Source organism: Hippocampus zosterae, chromosome 8, assembly GCF_025434085.1.
Source record: "Hippocampus zosterae strain Florida chromosome 8, ASM2543408v3, whole genome shotgun sequence".
In the NCBI taxonomy this organism is placed as follows: domain Eukaryota; kingdom Metazoa; phylum Chordata; class Actinopteri; order Syngnathiformes; family Syngnathidae; genus Hippocampus; species Hippocampus zosterae.
In genome coordinates, this window is record NC_067458.1 from 23282484 (window position 1) to 23300521 (window position 18038).

Sequence of the window (18038 nt, forward strand, 5' to 3'; positions counted from 1 at the left end):
AGTTTGGAGGAGTAAAAAGTCAGATTTGAGCCATGTGTTTCAACACGAAACAGGCCAAAAAACTATAATGTTAGCAAACGTAGAGGAACATGTGAAAAGTGAAAACCGTCAAAAACATTTGAGAACGAGGCAAGCGGGGGGGACACACGTGCAAAGTGAAAACAGAACTTCGAAAAAAATGACGGGGCAGGGGGGCGCGAGTGGGGTTAGATTTAAGTCCGTTTTTTAACCTATGTTGAACTTTTGCGTTAATGTTCACACCGCATAATGTTAGACTGGCTGACAAGAGCTAATGTTCGAAATCGTAGTACCTACTTTCTTCCACTAGAGGGGGCCTTCTCCAAAAATTACGTTGATTTGCACTTGCAGGTGCTTTTTTTCTCATTTGATTTCAAATAAACACAAAACACACATTCCTTCTTTTTCAGCTTTTTTTAAAAACAGGCTGAACAATTTTTATTTCAATAGCACACTCAGAGGATGTTTTTTCAGAGTAAAACATCTCATAAAAATAAAAATAAGACTAACAAAAAAAAATGTGGTCCGTGTTGTATCCTCATATGGATTTTGGATGTTTGGTCTCTCTCGTCAATGTTTGACCACAGAGTACAGTGGAATGTGTAAGCTTACACAAACAAACCTTTTCACCTCTTCCCATAACACACGCGTGCGTGCACACACACACACACACACACACACATTTATCTTATATTCCCTCACTTTTGGTCTTTATGATTTCGTGCTCTTGACACACAGTGAATATTCGTTCAAAGTGTACAGTGTATGTGTGTGTATCGAAAGCACTATAGACACACACAAACATACAAGCCATAACAATAGGTACTCCAGAACAAGCCAAGACCTCCAATGTTGACTTTTGTTGAACTTAACAAAACAAAAAAAAACGATATGTCTGGTATTACCCTCGAAGTCTCCAGTGTTTACAATATTTGGACCCACTCATGTCGCTACATCAAGAATAGACTCTGGCGAGAGAAAAGTGCAATACTAGCAATCAAAATACATACTTCTTCCCCTTCGCAGTAACAAGAATAAAATTCTAATATTACCCTCCAAAAATGTAATCACTTTTATGAGGAAGAGTTCAGTTTACAGGGCTAAATAAAGTTTGAATATTAAGAGACGGGAGAGGGGGAATCATTTTAAATTTATTTTACCAGAATATAATTGTCTTCTTAATATTAAGTTAAGCAGTACGCCATCTTTTATTATTGAAAAGCTAATAATGTTCAAAGAATAAAATGTTTTGGGTTTTCTCTGGTATTAAAGTAATAATTGCCTTGTTCTAGGGCATGGGGGAGTCAGTCATTTGATGATAACTAGGTTAATGTTACCAAAACATTTTTTTGAGAATGAAGTCATAACGCTACAAGAAAAAAAAATATTTAGTTGAGCAAAGTCAAAACATTAGAAAAATAAAGTCGCTATTTTTCTGAAGTGAAAATGAAACGAGAGTAGTCGCAATATTCTTTGAAGGAAAATGTCAAAAATTGTAATTTTTTTTCCCATGGGAAAAAAATTACAATTTTTCAGTCAGTAGTAACACTGAGTCTTTTGTCACATTCAGAAAGAAACGGCATAATTTTTGGGAGACTCAACTTGACAAAATAAATAATTTGGTTGAAATATTATAGTGAAATAGGAATATTCAGCGCAAATAAATCCAATATTAGCATGTGTCTCTAATGTTGCAGTTGTGTTTGGTGGCGCGGGTGCGTTTCGCAAATGTCAGTACAGTATTTGTGCTTCAAACGAGGCAACACAAGTGCCAACAGCAATGAAACGAGGTGCGACAGGTAACACGGAACATTCTTGAAAAATTCTTGCTTTGCTGAGATCTTGGCGAAAAAACAAAACAAGCTTTAACACCGACTAAACAAATTTTCAACTTATATGTCCGCCACGTGACTACAAACGTGGCAGAACTTGCTCTCCGCAGACTTTGGTGATCTTGACGCCCCCTAAGCTCCATTTGTGTCGCTAATGCTAAGTTGCTACATACATAAACATGAGGACAAATATAACATGGGGGGGGGTGTCCTAGTAGTTTACGTAAATTTTTTCCAGTGCTTTAACATTCGCTTTGCAATTGTGCTCATTCCCCTTTTTCACTGAGCTGAGCTGGCAGCGACATAATCCAGCCGTTGAAAGTGACCTGTGGTAACCAGCAGAGGGCACCACCCATAACTGACGGGTCCTCGAAAAATGGTCTATTCCTGTTTGCAGAACGGAAAAGGTGGCACCCAAAGTGTTTCTTTGTTTTCTCCGGAAAGTCCTAAATGCCCGGCGGCACGACCGCCTGCGTCACCGTTAGTACAAGTTGTACTAACGGTGTACAAGTTGTACTAACGGTGATGCATGCCAGGCAGTGCCCGCGACAGCACTCAAGGTGGCGCCGCTCGTGCTTCCTCTGGTGATACCCAATGTGGGACCACCGCAGGCACGCCTGGTCACTGCTGCCAATTTAAGACAAAAAAAAAAAACTTCTCTCTGGATCAGTTGCGACGAGCTAAGAATCTACACTAACGTCCTCTCAGGCTCCATTCCAGCCCCGGCTCGGTGTGAAAACGAGGCATGAAAAAAAAAAATGGTGCTCTAACACACTCAAGGCTTCCCATCAGATACTTCTCCCTATGCTGAAATACTTTTCCTTTTGAAACGTCCTCATATCCCTTTCACACCAAGGCTGCGACTGTGACAGCACGCGACTCCGGTGAGGTTTCTGCTTTACAAAGTGACCAGCGTCTTGGAGTAAAAATGGCGGTTAAACATTAGGGCTGAGGAATGCGCTCACTGGCCGGGAGCAGAGGTGCCCCCCTTGAATGTACGACTTTCAATCAATCAGATTTTATTTTTTTTACTTGGAGCCTCAAATACCCGACAGCACCTCTGATTGAAAAATGTTCCCCTTTGGTGCTAGACCAGCGCTAGCTGGCACCATCTCGATGTGAAATGGGTACCAGAAGAGCCCGACTCGGCCTGTAAGATGCGCCATACGAAAAAAAAAACAAAAAAAGTGCCATGACGTGCTACCGCCCGTCCGTCAAACACCTGCAGCCGTTAGCGAAAGCGCCGGCAGAGTCCTGGTTGATACTCTCCTTGACCTCCATGGGCAGTGAGTCAAAGAGGTGGTCTTCCACGACCAGGCATCCCCGGCGCAGCAGGGGGCACTGACCCAGCTGGGCCGGGAGACGGTCCAGGCAGTTGCTCTTGAGCTCCAGGTGGCTGAGCTGCGCCAGTTGGCCGACCCGATCCGGCAGGGCGGCGACGCAGTTGTGGCCGAGGCACAGCGTCCGCAGTTTGGTGCACTTGAAGAGCTGCTTGGGAACCACTTCCAACTTGTTGCCCGTGATGGCAAAGTACTGGAGGTTCTGCAGGAAGCCCACCTCCGGGGGTACGGCGGCGATAGAGTTGTGGCTCACGTCCAGGTGCCGCAGCTTGAGCAGGGTGAAGAGCGAGCTGGGTAGACACTCGAGCTTGTTGTGCGACAGGTAGAGCCATTCGAGGTTTTTGACGTGGCTGATGGACAGCGGGATGGAGATGATCTTGTTGTGCCAGAGCTTGAGGCACGTCAGCCGCTTCAGGTGCTGGAAGCTGATGACCTCCTCGATGGTCCGGATGTGGTTGGATTTGAGGTCCAGCTCCTGAAGGTTGGTGAGGCTGAAGATGGCGTGCGGGATTCGCTCCAGCTCGCAGTTGTGCAGCTCCAGCTCGGACAGGTTCATCATCTTCTTCAGGCTGTTGAGCACCAGGAGCTTGGTGCCGTCGTTGTGCACCACCAACTTGACGAGGTGGGGCGACAGATCCGTGATGTTGGTGGGGACCTTGGTGAGGTTGCTCTTCAGCTGCAGGACCTTCAGGTGTCGCAGGTCTCTCAGAGACTCGAGTCCGATCATCTTGTTGTTCTCCGAGTTCAGGTTGCCCACCAGGTAGAGCTCTTGCAAGTTCTTCAACAAGTACAGCCAGCTGGGGATCTCCGCCACGTCCGTGAACTTGACGTGAAGGCATCGCAGGTGATCCCTCAGGAAGATAAAGGCCGTCTGCTCCACCTTGGCGGGACAGTGGTAGAAATGGAGCTCCTGCAGGTTGATCATCTGGGAGATCTTGGCCGTGATCCTGGCCTCGGGGATGAGCTCCAGCTTGAGGATCTCCAAGTCGGTGAGGTCAAACACGGCGTCGGGCACCCCCGACAGCATGAAGAGGTGCAATTCCAGTTTCTCCTGAACGTTGCGGGTCACGTGCTGCCGGAGCTTCTCGAAGGTCCACTCGTGGTTCAGGCTGATCTCCCGCAGTTTGTTCTCGCTGACTTCCGACAGGAAGACGCCAAAGCGCTTGGAGTAGAGCTGGTCGTACTGGTCGACCATATGCAGCAGGAAGGCAAAGTCGTTCTTCACGTCGGGGATGTCGCTGAAGCTGCTCTCCTCGCGGACTTTCTCGAACGAGTACTCCTTGAGGGGACGGCGGAAGAGCCAGAAGAGCGTGTAGATGCAGATGACGCCGTAGACGCAAATGAGCGCGATGTAGCTCACCAGCAGCTTCTTCAGCATGAACGCCATGTTGTGCGTGCAGTGGAACTTCCTGTATCCCGTCAGGTGTTTGATCTCGGGCTCGCACAAGTGGTGGAAGTCGATGGAGGCCACGAAGGTCATGGTGTAGCACAGGATGACGATGAACTTGACCGTCTTGATGAGCGTCTGCAGGGCGTACAGCCGGTAGATCAGGTCGCTGTCTTCCACGTGGGCGCGGAACTTGCGGACCTTCTCGAAGAGCGCCTTGGCCTGCTCGCCGTCCTTCTTGTCCAGGATGGTCATGGAGGGCGCCTCGCTCACCAGCTTCTCGGCGGAAAAGGTGACGCCGCTTTTGGTCAGCATGGGTGCCGACTGGTTGGGGCTGCCCTCCTCGCTGCTGGTGGAAAAGTGCTTGGGATGGGAGGAAGCCCCCGCCAGGCGCTGCTTGTTCTCTTCCGAGTCCTCGCACGCCGTCTCGGACAGCGCCTTGGTGGTCCAGGGAGACTCGAAACACTTGCCCAGGATGGAGACAAAGTGCTCGATCTTGGAGCTGGTGCGGGGATACTTGAACCAGAAGTTGCTGCTCACCATCAGGATGAGCGTGTGGATCAACGCCAGGTAGGGAAAGTATTTCGAGTACCACGGAAGGGCGACGTGGTAGCACATCTGGTTGACAAAGACGTACTGCTGGAAGTCCAGCTTGGTCCGGATCCCGGTGGGGGCCGGCTGCTGCGTCGGCGTTTGCTCCGGGGCCACCATCAGCGGTGCCGCTTGCTCCCCCACGGCGCTCTCCTTACTCCACGTCCTGCCAGGCACCTCCGTCGGCAGCGGCGGCACCTCGTCCAGGGACGAGTCCAAGTCGGGCAGGCAGACCACCTGGTCCCGCGTCAGCTGCATGGTCCCGGCGAAGATAGCGAGCATGAGCATGACGATGCCCAGGTAGTCCATGAAGACGTCCCACCATGGTTTCAAGATGCGGTAAGTCGGCTGGATGTCGTTCAGGGAGGCGACTTCGGTGAGGGTGAACATTCCTACCACGCAAACACACAAAAAAAAATGATGATGATGGTGAATTCGTGGTGGGCACATTTGCCTTGAAAAAATAAAAACGGAGCAAGTTCGGCTAAAAAGTCAACCAAAAATATTATTTGACACTAAAATGTCTGCCTCGAAACTGCAATTCTCACTTCTCCCCTGCCATATTTTTGTTATTTTGACTTCAAAATGGCGCCGCGAGAGTGGCTGCCTTTCCAGCAGCTCCTATTTTTTTGTTGTTCTACTTCTTCCTTTCATAACTTTGCTGCTGTGAATCTGGAATTTCTCCATTGCGAGACTAATAAAGGTTTTCTTAATCTTAATATCTTCCTTCTTTGCGTTCCACGCGCATGCTTGGATCTTCCTTTTCATGGCACATTAACCAGGCAGTACAAGTTGTTACACGTTTCAAAAAGGTTGTCCAAAACAGACCGCGGACACATTCCTTCAACTCCAGCACCAGATGCTAATGCTAATGCTAATGTGCCTGTTGCCTATAAATAAAAAGCTATCGTACAGACACGTGCATTTTCCATGAAGGCGCTATCATCGAGGCGGCAGCGGGGTCTTATAAGATAAGTAAGTTCCTCATCCACCCAAAGCTGGTGAGGTTAACCGATATTCTCATCCGTCACTATTTTGTTCTCATACTCTCTGACTCACGCGGACATGCGAGGCTTGTGTCGGCTTGTTGGCAGAACACCGCGCTGCTCCACAGAGCGTTAAAGTCCAACAACGGCAGCGGACCGGTGGGTCAAAGGTCCTCTATACTGTATGTGGAGAGCAAGATTAGACCAGACAGTTTTCACCTCCTCGTTAATTTATTCAGTGGTGACACCAAAATTAATCCACAAAACCGATATTTGTCTCAACTCCTCCACTCGTGCGACGAAACCCAAAACAAACCTCACCCCGACAAAGGCATACTTGTACCGTTCTAAATTAGGGATAGATTGATTTTCATCCAGCCTGATATTCTGTATTTTGAATAATATCTGCGTCAGCATTTTTTTTTTTAATCAAACACCTGGCAGCCGATGAAATTACTTAAAACAGTGTTAACTTACAATGAACTCGAAGAGATCCCGCTGATGCTGGGAACTCTCTGCATGTTTTGTTTTTGTTCCTTGGCTTCTGAAACCAAACACTTTCTTGTGCCGCTGTTGTGAAAGCGCTATATAAATCAGCATGTATTGTATTGTTGTCATATTTTTATAGTCCGGCCGACACTTCACTGCCTCAAGGTCTCAGGTTCATGCTTTTTCTTATAATCGAATCACAGGCCATTCCGTTGTTCCGAATTAGTAACAAGACAACTTTTTTATCCGCTTTTTGAAGACTTTCATTGTTTGTCATTGTGTGAATTCTCAACACAATGACAATATTTTAAAAACCTTTTGTTATTTTATTGTAGCTCTTTCCGGTGATATTGATTGTCTTGGGAAAAAAAAATCGATGTTGTTGTCATGCACTTACTAATTGTACAATTATCATAATTAAACTATATGCATTACTCAGGTCGTACCAACATGTAATATCCTAATTTTTAGGGAATCATTTTACTTTTTAGATTACATTTGTACTTGATTTTTCCTTAGTTATGCTTTTTATTTTGGTTTGTACTTTATTCATTTTAATATGAATATTAATGAGTGCTAAGCTATTTCTCTAGCAAGCTAGCGACACAGCTAACTAGAAAAACTGTAGTTTGCGTTGAATCTTGTAGCTCATAAAATATCGGGTGGGTGTAAATGGAACTCGAACAGGATAAATTACTTGTTCTATCACATTTTTTGGCTGAACGCGTGTCCAGGAGACAATGAGGAAGAAGTTTCATCATGTCCGACTCGTCATTGAACGCCGCACGCCTGCTTCCGCATTTGTCCGGTTCACCCAAAAAAAAAAACACAAGCACAATCTGCGCATTCGTTATTTCGCTCAACTATATTTTGAACAAACAAAACACAAAAAAACAACCTGCTTCAAACATCCCCGAACCGCCACCCGATGACGTTCCATTCGACAGAAAAAGTGTCCTACTTAATACTAACCTTCGCAGAGGTCTGCTCGACGCGCGGTGTCTTCCTGCTACGCTCGAACCGAAGCTGGTAGCCGGTCAACAGCCGCGTTGAAGCCATCCATTCTTCCTGGTAGTAGCGGTGCTTCCTGTGGCGTTCGCTGCTCGGTCCGCTTCTAAGCGGCTTTGGGCGGCTGATACTCCGCCCTCCCACCCCACCCCCCCAAACCGACCGGCTGTCCCGCCTCGGCGCGCCTTGTCGCGGATGGTCTGGTCCGGTTTGTTCCGCCGCCGGTCAGGGGCGGCGGTGGGCAGGCTGACGAGGTAGACTGTCGGCTGTATGGAAGTGAAGGCTGCGGTGATGTGCGTGTGTGCTCGGATGTTCTTCTGTTGCTTTCCGCCTGTGGACGGCAGGTGGAAGCCGCGTGTCGCGTGACGCTGAAAGCCCGCCACACACAAGTCCTAAGGGAGTGTCACGCAAGCAAAGGCAGATGACTGAGGGGCTATCCAACAAGTGGCAAACGGAAAACGAAGTCCCCAACAACAACAACAAAAAGTCTCACATTCGCCGAAAGACATTTTGATGATTCTCAAGATTTTTGAAAAAAAAAAAACATTATATGGACTGATGAGTCCATAGAATGTTTGAATTGGCCGACACGCAGTGACGAAAACACAAAATATATCCCCAATTGCACATATCGTCGACAATACGGTTCAAATTTAGTTTCACGAAACAAAATCTCCAGGACACATTAACAAGCATAAACACAAAATAAAAATTGCAAAATATTATAACATCAGGTATGAAATAATGGCAGACAAAAGTTCCAAAAGTTTTATTTAAACTTGTAAAATAATCTTTGTGTGATATACAATGCTTTAATTAAGGCATGATGTGATGTGTCCCCCGCCTACTGCCCGGAGACAGCTGGGATCGGCTCCAGCACCCCCCGCGACCCTAGTGAGGATCAAGCGGTTAAAGATGAATGAATGAATGATGTAAAAAAATGTGCTATGTCCCTTTGTTGTCAGTGCAGTATATGTGTTTATAATAAATCTTTTTGAACTATAATCACTAACCATAAATGCTTTGTGGTCACCTTATTAAGTATCAAGAATCTAGAATCCAGCAGGGTCCCCGAACAAGAAAAATTGTATTGAAATATTGCTCATGATATAAACAAACACATTTAGAAATTAAATGTGTTTAATTTCATGTGATTTTTCTTATGTAGTGCTCAAAGTGTTCTGACATAATTTTACCATTTTTAACTTATCCATTCACGTTTTTGCCCCATTCATCTTATATTGTATGGCACTGACAATGACACTTGGAGAGATGAATACCCTAGTGACTATTTAGATTCACACGTTGTGAAGGTAGGCCTAATGTTTTGGCCAGCGGCCATCAATGTAAATGAGGCTTAAATCAGGTCAATTCGTCCTTGGTGTCTTTAATTAGCTGCGGTGAAAGTCAAATAGCCCTGGATTCAAAGATCCAGGGAATAACGACAATATGCAGTGGGGCATCTTCTCGGAAAGCTGTTTAACAAGAAGATGGAAAGATGTGGTCCTACGTATGATTTTATCTTTGGCAGTTTTCTATTCGGACTGTCATTGGCTACAAAAAGGAGATGTTTAATCAAGCCCGCCTCAAACTATGTGGAATCTACGTTTGGTGTTTTATTGGGAGTCTTTTGTCTTCGCCGCTATTCTCCGCCCACACGTAGTGACAAAGACAAAAATGGCTTTGCTTTTTGGCGTTGTTCAGCTCTTCTGTAATGTGGTTCCGATTTGGTAGCGAACTGGAAAATGAGTGAAACGACCGGCCCTAAAATGGCTGATTTCAAATCAAAATGGCAGACTTCCTGTGTGTTTTCAGCCATGGCTTCTTGAGACTTTTTTTGTGGGTCTACTCCTAATAGACTCGTCTGCCAAATTTCATAGTGCCGGTGAAAACTGGCATCAGGGGCTTAATTTTAACCAGTGTGCTGGACTTTGAATGGTCTGTCATATTTCTTTGCCATGCTGCGTCAAAATAAACTTTCAAATCCTCCACATTTTTGGAGGGTCTCCACGAAAAATATTCTTGCCAAATTGCACGTTGTGAAGCAAAATTGGCTTTTCGGCAAATGTCAAGTGAAAACGAAGATGGCGTCAGAGGCTGAAATCTGAAAATGTGTAAAGGGAAGTGAAAAACGGATCGCTTAAAACGACCGCCCCTAAAATGGCCGATTTCAAATCAAAATGGCAGACTTCCTGTGTGTTTTCAGCCATGGCTTCTTGAGACTTTTTTTGTGGGTCTACTCCTAATAGACTCGTCTGCCAAATTTCATAGTGCCGGTGAAAACTGGCATCAGGGGCTTAATTTTAACCAGTGTGCTGGACTTTGAATGGTCTGTCATATTTCTTTGCCATGCTGCGTCAAAATAAACTTTCAAATCCTCCACATTTTTGGAGGGTCTCCACGAAAAAGCGGCAGGCACCGCGGTGACAGTAAGGCGTCTTTTACTCGGCTTTCATCTGGTCCCTGACGTCCGATGGCAGAGTCTCGAAGAGGGTGTCCTCTACCACCAGGCCACTGCGCTTGAGTGCCCGACAGCAGCCCAACTCCTGCGGCAGGAGCTCAAAATGGTTCCCCATGAGTTCGAGGTGGGACAGCTGGGCGAGGTAGGAGATCTTTGGCGAGAGGACAGACAGCGAGTTCTTGTCCAGTTTCAGCGTCTTGAGCTTCTTGCAGAAAAAGAGCTCATCTGGCAGGTTCTCGATTTTGTTGCAGCTCACCGAAAAGTACTGCAGGCTCTGTAGGACGCCGATCTCCGGCGGGATGAAGCGGATGTCGTTGTGGCACAGGTCCAGGTACCGCAGCTTGTTGCACAGGAACAGGTGCGAAGGTAAGACCTCGATCTTGTTGTGGCTGAAGTAGAGTCGCTCCAGACTGCCCAGCTTCTTGATGTGCTCAGGGATGTACATGATGCCGTTGTACCAGAGCTTCAGGCAGGTGAGCTTGCGCAGGTGCTGGAAGCTGACAATCTCCTCGATGGAACGCAGGTTGTTTTCCTTCAGATCCAGCTCCTGCAGGCCGCTCAGGCTGAATATGGCGTGCGGGATGCGCTCCAGGTCGCAACGTACCATCTCCAGCTCCGTCAAGTTGGTCATCTTCTTCAGGTTGCCCAGCATGACGAGCTTGGTGCCGTCGTTGTGCAGGTAGAGCCGCTGCAGGTGGCTGGACACGTCCACGATGGACTGGGGTATCTTGGTCAGATTGCTCTTCAGCGAGAGCGTCTTCAGACACTTCATATCCCGCAGTGACTCGAGGACGATGTTTTTGGAGGCATCTGGGCACAGGGACCCGGTCAGATGGAGCTCCTCCAGGTTTCGGAGGCCGTACAACCAGCCGGGGAACTCCCTGCCGTCGTCGAACTTGACGCGGAGCACCTTGAGGTTCTCTTTGAGGAAGGATGTGGCGGTGGTGTGCAGCTTGATGGAACACTGATACAAGGAGAGCTCTTGAAGGTTCTCCAGTTGCGAGACGGAGGCGGGGATGCTGGCGTTGTTGATGATCTCCAGCTTGAGCGACTGGAGCTCGCTGAGCTCAAAGACCGTGTCGGGCAGGCCGGGCAGCATGAAGAGCTGCAGCTCCAGGCGGTTGTTGGCGTTGACCTGAAGTCTCTGCCGCAGCTTCTCTGCCGTCCACTCGTGATTCAGGTTGAGCTGCTTCAGCTTGTTCTCGCTGACCTCAGACAGGAAGACGGCGAACCTCTTGGAGTACAGCGGGTCGTACTGATCGATCATGTGCAGCATGAAGGCAAAGTCGTTCTTCACGTCCGGGATGTCGCTGATCCCCGTTTCTTGACGCACATACTCGAAGGAGTACTCCTTCAGGGAGCGGTAGAACAGCCAGTAGGACGTGTACAGGCTGGTCAGTCCGTAGACCGCCACCAGGCACAGGTAGCAGTAGGAGAGTTTGGAGAAGAGGTGCGCCATGGTGTGGTTGCACTCAAAGTCCTTGTAGCCGGTCATGTCTTGGATCTCCACCTCGCAGGGCACCCTGTTGCGCACCTGGTCCACCAGGGAACTGTTGTAGATGACAATCACCAGGAACTTGAACACCTTGAAAACCGTCTGCCGCACATACATGATGTAGAGGATGTCGCCCTCCTCCACATGCAAGCGGAACTTCTTCACCTTTTCGAAAAGCGCCTTGGCTTGCTCGCCCTCCTTTTTATCCAGGACGCTTGCCGACGGCTTGTCCGCCACCATTTTTTCCGGGATGGAACGAAGGGATTGAGTCTTCTCCAAAGCCACGCCCGCGGGCGATGCCGCGGCGTCGCTCTTTTTGTGGTCCGTCTCCTCTGGGTTTTCTCCAGAAACCTCGGACAGAGCCCGGGTGGTCCAAGGGGAGTCGAAGCACTTGCCCAGCATGGAGATAAAGTGCTCAATTTTGGAGCTGGACCCTGGGAACTTGAACCAGAAGTTGCTGCACACCATGAAGACGAGCGTGTGGATCAGAACCAAGTAAGGGAAGTACTTGGCGTACCAGTGAAGGGCCTTCTCGTAGCACATCTGGTTGATGAAGCTGTACTGCTGGAGGTCCAGGTCCGTCTTAAGGCCGCTCATTTCTTTCGGCCCGGATGAGACGTTGTAATGGAGATGTAAAAGCTTTATGGCCACTTCGCTGGTGTTGTCGGGGGGCGTCGGTGTTCTGTGCGGAAGACAGATGATCTTGTCTTGCATGACCTACGAAGCAACGTAAACAGCCAGTGTCACCGGCGTTGAAGTCAAGCAAATGCTTCCATCAGCCCTTTCATTCATTCATTCATTCATCTTCTGTACCGCTTGACCCTCACTAGGGTCGCGGGGGGTGCTGGAGCCTATCCCAGCTGTCTCCGGGCAGTAGGCGGGGGACACCCTGAATCGGTTGCCAGCCAATCGCAGGGCACACAGAAACGAACAACCATTCGCACTCACGCTCACACCTAGGGACAATTTAGAGTGTTCAATCAGCCTGCCATGCATATTTTTGGAATGTGGGAGGAAACCGGAGCACCCGGAGAAAACCCACGGGGAGAACATGCAAACTCCACACAGGGAGGCCGGAGCTGGAATCGAACCCGGTACCTCTGCACTGTGAAGCCGACGTGCTAACCACTGGACTACCGGGCCGCCCCTTAATATTTATTCTACACATTTTTTACAGCATTGGGAAACGTTAAGAATTGTGTCATGTTTGCCCTCCTACTAAAACCAAATTTAAACGTTAAAAATATATTTCCTTCCTCCATCTTTTGCCATTTTCAAATATTTTCGAAAAAGCTTCAATGAGCCACTAGGGCGCCGCTAAAGAGCCGCATGCCGCTCCAGAGCCGCCGGTTGCCGACCCCCGAGTTAGGGTAAGGTCTTTCTTAAGTGACTCTTCAACACATCCTCCTGCAACTTCTTTTTTGTTTTTTTTTTGTTTTGTCTGTGTTGATCCGCAAATTTACTGCTTTGGAGAAAGTAACAAAAGGCTCTTTCAAAATTTTTTTTTTCGCTGTTCTGTAAGAAATGTACTGATGGCGACCCATGAATTTCTTAGCTTCAGCGCTAATATCAAAATCAGCTGTCAAACCTTTTTTTTCCTGGGTCGACCCACATTTTTTTTCCTGCTTTGAAGATGGTATCAAAAACCTGTCGCACAGACTCCACAAATTTTATGGCTTTGGAAGTAGTATCAAAGCTCCACTTTCACCCTCCCTGTCAAAGCCAGATTTTGTTGTTCCTTTGCCACTGTTTTGGTGTAAAAAGGTACACCGCCAGAAAACCTGCGGTCAAAGCTGACCTGCCTTCAGTGGTTCTATCAAAAGGTCCTTTTGCGCTGCCTATCAAAGCCTGATTTTTTTCCCCCCCTCGGGTCTTTATGTCTCTCTCACTCTCTCTCTGCGTGAAAGGTACAGAATGCAGGTAAAAAGTTGACTCGTGAATTTCCTGCCTTTGGTGATCGTGTCAAAGGCTCCTTTCACGCTGCCTGAATTTCTTCCACACTGTCCTTTGAAGCCAGATTTTTTTTTCTCCCATTTTAAACCAATGCCCCTTTTCTGCGCGAAAAAGGAACGACACGAAAAGGCAGAGTCGCTTTCACACTACATCTTCCTCTGTGTGTGTAAAAAAAAGCGGCGTTCTGTTATGTTGATCGGCGCCAAGTTTCTGTTAAGAATAACACGAAAAGGCGCACAGCAAAAAAAAAAAAGGTCAAGCATCTGCAGTTTGCAGCTTCATGTTTACTGGAAGGGACCGGTTGGGTGGGGGGACGTGGGGCGGGTGGATTTTCCGCTGCTGAATGCCTCCTTTGCTGCCGCATTCGGGGTGTAAAAAAATAAAATATGGTGGCGGCAGGGCGGCCCGGTAGTCCAGTGGTTAGCACGTCGGCTTCACAGTGCGGAGGTACCGGGTTCGATTCCAGCTCCGGCCTCCCTGTGTGGAGTTTGCATGTTCTCCCCGGGCCTGCGTGGGTTTTCTCCGGGTGCTCCGGTTTCCTCCCACATTCCAAAAATATGCATAGCAGGCTGATTGAACACTCTAAATTGTCCCTGGGTGTGAGTGTGAGTGCGAATGGTTGTTCGTTTCTGTGTGCCCTGCGATTGGCTGGCAACCGGTTCAGGGTGTCCCCCGCCTACTGCCCGAAGACAGCTGGGATAGGCTCCAGCACCCACCGCGACCCTAGTGAGGATCAAGCGGCTCGGAAGATGAATGAATGAGCGCATCTGGATGTTGGCCAACTGGAGAACGACGGACAAAAGGAGGCTGACCTGGAGTGTGCACCCGAACACGCCGATCATGAGCATGATGACGGACAGGTAGTCGGTGAACACATCCCACCAGGGCTTCAGGACCCGGAAAGCGGGCTGCTGCTCCGAGAACTGGCGAAATTCCATCACGGGAATCATGATGCCTGCAATGACAGAGGAGAGTGGCGAGGTCTTATTACTTGATGGAATGCTCGGCACAGGAAGTTTGTATTTATTCGTACAGCCAAGTGGGGAACGATGCGAAACTGCGCTCAACAACAAACCGACATGTCGTGATTTAAAAAATCAACTTAGCAACATGAAATTTGGTAAGCGTGGGCGGCCCGGTAGTCCAGTGGTTAGCACGTCGGCTTCACAGTGCAGAGGTACCGGGTTCGATTCCAGCTCCGGCCTCCCTGTGTGGAGTTTGCATGTTCTCCCCGGGCCTGCGTGGGTTTTCTCCGGGTGCTCCGGTTTCCTCCCACATTCCAAAAAACATGTGTGGCAGGCTGATTGAACACTCTAAATTGTCCCTAGGTGTGAGTGTGAGCGTGAATGGTTGTCCGTCTCTGTGTGCCCTGTGATTGGCTACTGCCCGGAGACAGCTGGGATAGGCTCCAGCACCCCCCGCGACCCTAGTGAGGATCAAGCGGTTCGGAAGATGAATGAATGAATGAATGAATATGGTGGGGCGGCCCGGTAGTCCAGTGGTTAGCAAGTTGGCTTCACAGTGCAGAGGTACCGGGTTCGATTCCAGCTCCGGCCTCCCTGTGTGGAGTTTGCATGTTCTCCCCGGGTCTGCGTGGGTTTTCTCCGGGTGCTGCGGTTTCCTCCCACATTCCAAAAACATGCGTGGCAGGCTGATTGAACACTCTAAATTGTCCCTAGGTGTGAGTGTGGGCGTGGATGGTTGTTCGTCTCTGTGTGCCCTGCGATTGGCTGGCAACCGATTCAGCGTGTCCCCCGCCTACTGCCCGGAGACAGCTGGGATAGGCTCCAGCACCCCCCGCGACCCTAGTGAGGATCAAGCGGTTCGGAAGATGAATATGGTAAGCGTGTCTCACCTAAGAAGACCCACAAAAAAGTCGCAAGAAGCCATCCATTGAAAGACGAGGGTATTTTCATTATTTTCATTTTAGAAACAGCTCTCCGTAGCGATGCAGTGTGGTTGCATACACGACTGCAAATTACCAAGCCAACATGAACTCATTCAAAACTGTTCTGATACTAAATTTAGCTTGCAGTCAGAAGAGTTAAGAGGCCAAAAAGGTCCACTTTGTCCATAGGAAAATTGCCATTCCCACCCGATGAGTCAGCCGGCCGGCCACACATCCTCCACCTTATCCCTTTCCTGACAGGAAATGTGTCTCCGATCCCAAATGAATCCAAAAACAGTCATGTTTGGAACACACCCAGACTTCTGACGACAAAGAACACATTCGTGTCTGTGTGTGTGTGTGTGTGTGTCCTTGGAGGAGGTATCTAAAAAAAAAAACTACACAGTCTAACCGCAGTGCAGAATGAAAACATTCATGCAGACTCGTGGCATGGAAACGACTGAGTTGAATGAGCACCATAAAGGGGATGCTACGGTGAATAAAAAAAAAAAGAAAAAAGAAAAAGTAAGGCTACCTGAGTGATTTGTCTTCCTTTCGAGGGTGTTTTCTTCTTCTTCTTTCAAACGGCAACCGGGTCGCTTCTCCTTGTCATCGTCGTGATGCGGCGGTTCTCGCTCTGCTGCCTCCAGTGGGGCCGCCTTCGATCCAGCCGCGTAGTGCCGAGCAGGGCGCGCGCCAGTCGGGCGTGGATGCGAGCCGCGAACGGAGGGCGGGCTCGACGTGGATCGGGGGGCGTGGACTGCCGCGCGAGGAACACCGCACGAGACCGGCCGAGCAGAGCCGGGGGGGGGGACTCGAACGCGACAACTTATCTTCTTTCATCCGAGTTAAATGCTAATTAGTTATCTGTCCCAGCTCCGGCCTCCCTGTGTGGAGTTTGCATGTTCTCCCCGGGCCTGCGTGGGTTTTCTCCGGGTGCTCCGGTTTCCTCCCACATTCCAAAAACGTGCGTGGCAGGCTGATTGAACACTCTAAATTGTCCCTAGGTGTGGGTGTGAGTGCGAATGGTTGTTCGTCTCTGTGTGCCCTGCGATTGGCTGGCAACCGATTCAGGGTGTCCCCCGCCTACTGCCCGGAGACAGCTGGGATCGGCTCCAGCACCCCCCGCGACCCTAGTGAGGATCAAGCGGTTCGGAAGATGAATGAATGAATGAATAGTTATCTGTCTAACATTGGATGTGTCGATATGATTCATTTGTATGCGTTATTTCTTATTTCTCTAACATATTAAACCATGACTCATTTACTTAGTTCTTACAAATGAATTTGTATCTGAATGACCCCCCCATCCCCAACCCCCATTTTTTTTTTTTAAATTCTGCATATTCTCAACAGGGTCGGCCCGGTAGTCCAGCGGTTAGCACGTCGGCTTCACAGTGCAGAGGTACCGGGTTCGATTCCAGCTCCAGCCTCCCTGTGTGGAGTTTGCATGTTCTCCCTGGGCCTGCGTGGGTTTTCTCCGGGTGCTCCGGTTTCCTCCCACATTCCAAAAACATGCGTGGCCGGCTGATTGAATACTCTAAATTGTCCCTAGGTGTGAGTGTGAGCGTGGATGGTTGTTCGTCTCTGTGTGCCCTGCGATTGGCTGGCAACCGATTCAGGGTGTCCCCCGCCCGAAGACAGCTGGGATAGGCTCCAGCAACCCCCGCGATCCTAGTGAGGATCAAGCGGCTCGGAAGATGAATGAATGAATGAATGAATGAATGAATGAATATTCTCAACAGCGCAACTATCAAAGTCAAGGCCCGGGGGCCAGATCCGGCCCGCCAGATCATTTTATGTGGCCCGCGAAAGCAAATCACGTGTGTCAACTTGCTAAAGTCTGTATCGAAATGTCAAATTCATTCATTCATTCATCTTCTGTACCGCTTGATCCTCACTAGGGTCGCGGGGGGTGCTGGAGCCCATCCCAGCCGTCTCCGGGCAGTAGGCGGGGGACACCCTGAATCGGTTGCCAGCCAATTGCAGGGCACACATAGACAAACAACCATCCGCGCTCACACTCACACCTAGGGACAATTTAGAGTGTTCAATCAGCCTGCCATGCATATTTTTGGAATGTGGGAGGAAACCGGAGCACCCGGAGAAAACCCACACAGGCCCGGGGAGAACATGCAAACTCCACACAGGGAGGCCGGAGCTGGAATGGAACCCGGTACCTCTGCACCGTGAAGCCGACGTGCTAACCACTGGACTACCGGGCCGCCGAAATGTCAAATTGTCATGTGTAATAAATAACGTTAAGATTTTGCTATCATTTTCTTACCCCGTTTACACTCTCTTGAACAATAATCAAACAAACTATTATAAGTGACTTGACTGATTTCAAAACGAGTAAGCTATTCATTTGTTGTGTACAAGTGATCATTTTGTGGAAACACTACATCGAACGCAGCTGTCAGCTACTGCCCACCGAGCTCAGTTGGTCCATCAGACCAGAGCACCCGATCACCCGATCAAGCGTCTTCAGACTGTCATCGTACACACACCTGTCACCGCAGCCATGCCGCGGTGGGCCGGGTTGTCGCCCGTCTTGATGGTGGACGTGTCGGAGCTCGGCGAGTTCCCG

General features: G+C 48.9%; 2 protein-coding genes across 4 annotated transcripts; both read right to left on the reverse strand.

Annotated features, from left to right (window-relative positions):
• Nucleotides 1-417: 417 nt before the first annotated feature.
• Nucleotides 418-8026, reverse strand: lrrc8db (leucine rich repeat containing 8 VRAC subunit Db). 3 transcript variants are annotated; one of them, XM_052073854.1, is made up of 3 exons: nucleotides 7616-8026; nucleotides 4779-5560; nucleotides 418-4715 (listed from the first exon to the last, which is right to left on the reverse strand). In XM_052073854.1, exons 2-3 carry the CDS (start codon nucleotides 5556-5558, stop codon nucleotides 3051-3053), a joined length of 2445 nt encoding a protein of 814 aa, XP_051929814.1. In that variant the 5' UTR covers nucleotides 5559-5560; nucleotides 7616-8026; the 3' UTR covers nucleotides 418-3050. The 3 variants fall into 3 exon arrangements, with proteins under 3 accessions (XP_051929814.1, XP_051929812.1, XP_051929813.1); XM_052073852.1 differs by having other exon boundaries at nucleotides 418-5560; XM_052073853.1 differs by lacking the exon at nucleotides 7616-8026 and adding an exon at nucleotides 6234-6454 and having other exon boundaries at nucleotides 418-5560.
• A 2037-nt stretch (nucleotides 8027-10063) lies between these two features.
• lrrc8c (leucine rich repeat containing 8 VRAC subunit C) lies at nucleotides 10064-16195 on the reverse strand. The gene is made up of 3 exons (XM_052073855.1): nucleotides 15984-16195; nucleotides 14373-14515; nucleotides 10064-12324 (listed from the first exon to the last, which is right to left on the reverse strand). Exons 2-3 carry the CDS (start codon nucleotides 14508-14510, stop codon nucleotides 10093-10095), a joined length of 2370 nt encoding a protein of 789 aa, XP_051929815.1. The 5' UTR covers nucleotides 14511-14515; nucleotides 15984-16195; the 3' UTR covers nucleotides 10064-10092.
• Between the last annotated feature and the right edge of the window lie 1843 nt (nucleotides 16196-18038).

What these genes read in the sequence shown, in the direction of transcription:
- lrrc8db (XM_052073852.1), bottom strand. Translation starts at nt 5,558, where the DNA reads ATGTTCACCCTCACCGAAGTCGCCTCCCTGAACGACATCCAGCCGACT.
- lrrc8c (XM_052073855.1), bottom strand. Translation starts at nt 14,510, where the DNA reads ATGATTCCCGTGATGGAATTTCGCCAGTTCTCGGAGCAGCAGCCCGCT. An exon ending in TGTTCGGGTGCACACTCCAG is followed by an intron (nt 12,325 to 14,372) that starts GTCAGCCTCCTT and finishes GTTGCTTCGTAG; the next exon opens with GTCATGCAAGACAAGATCAT.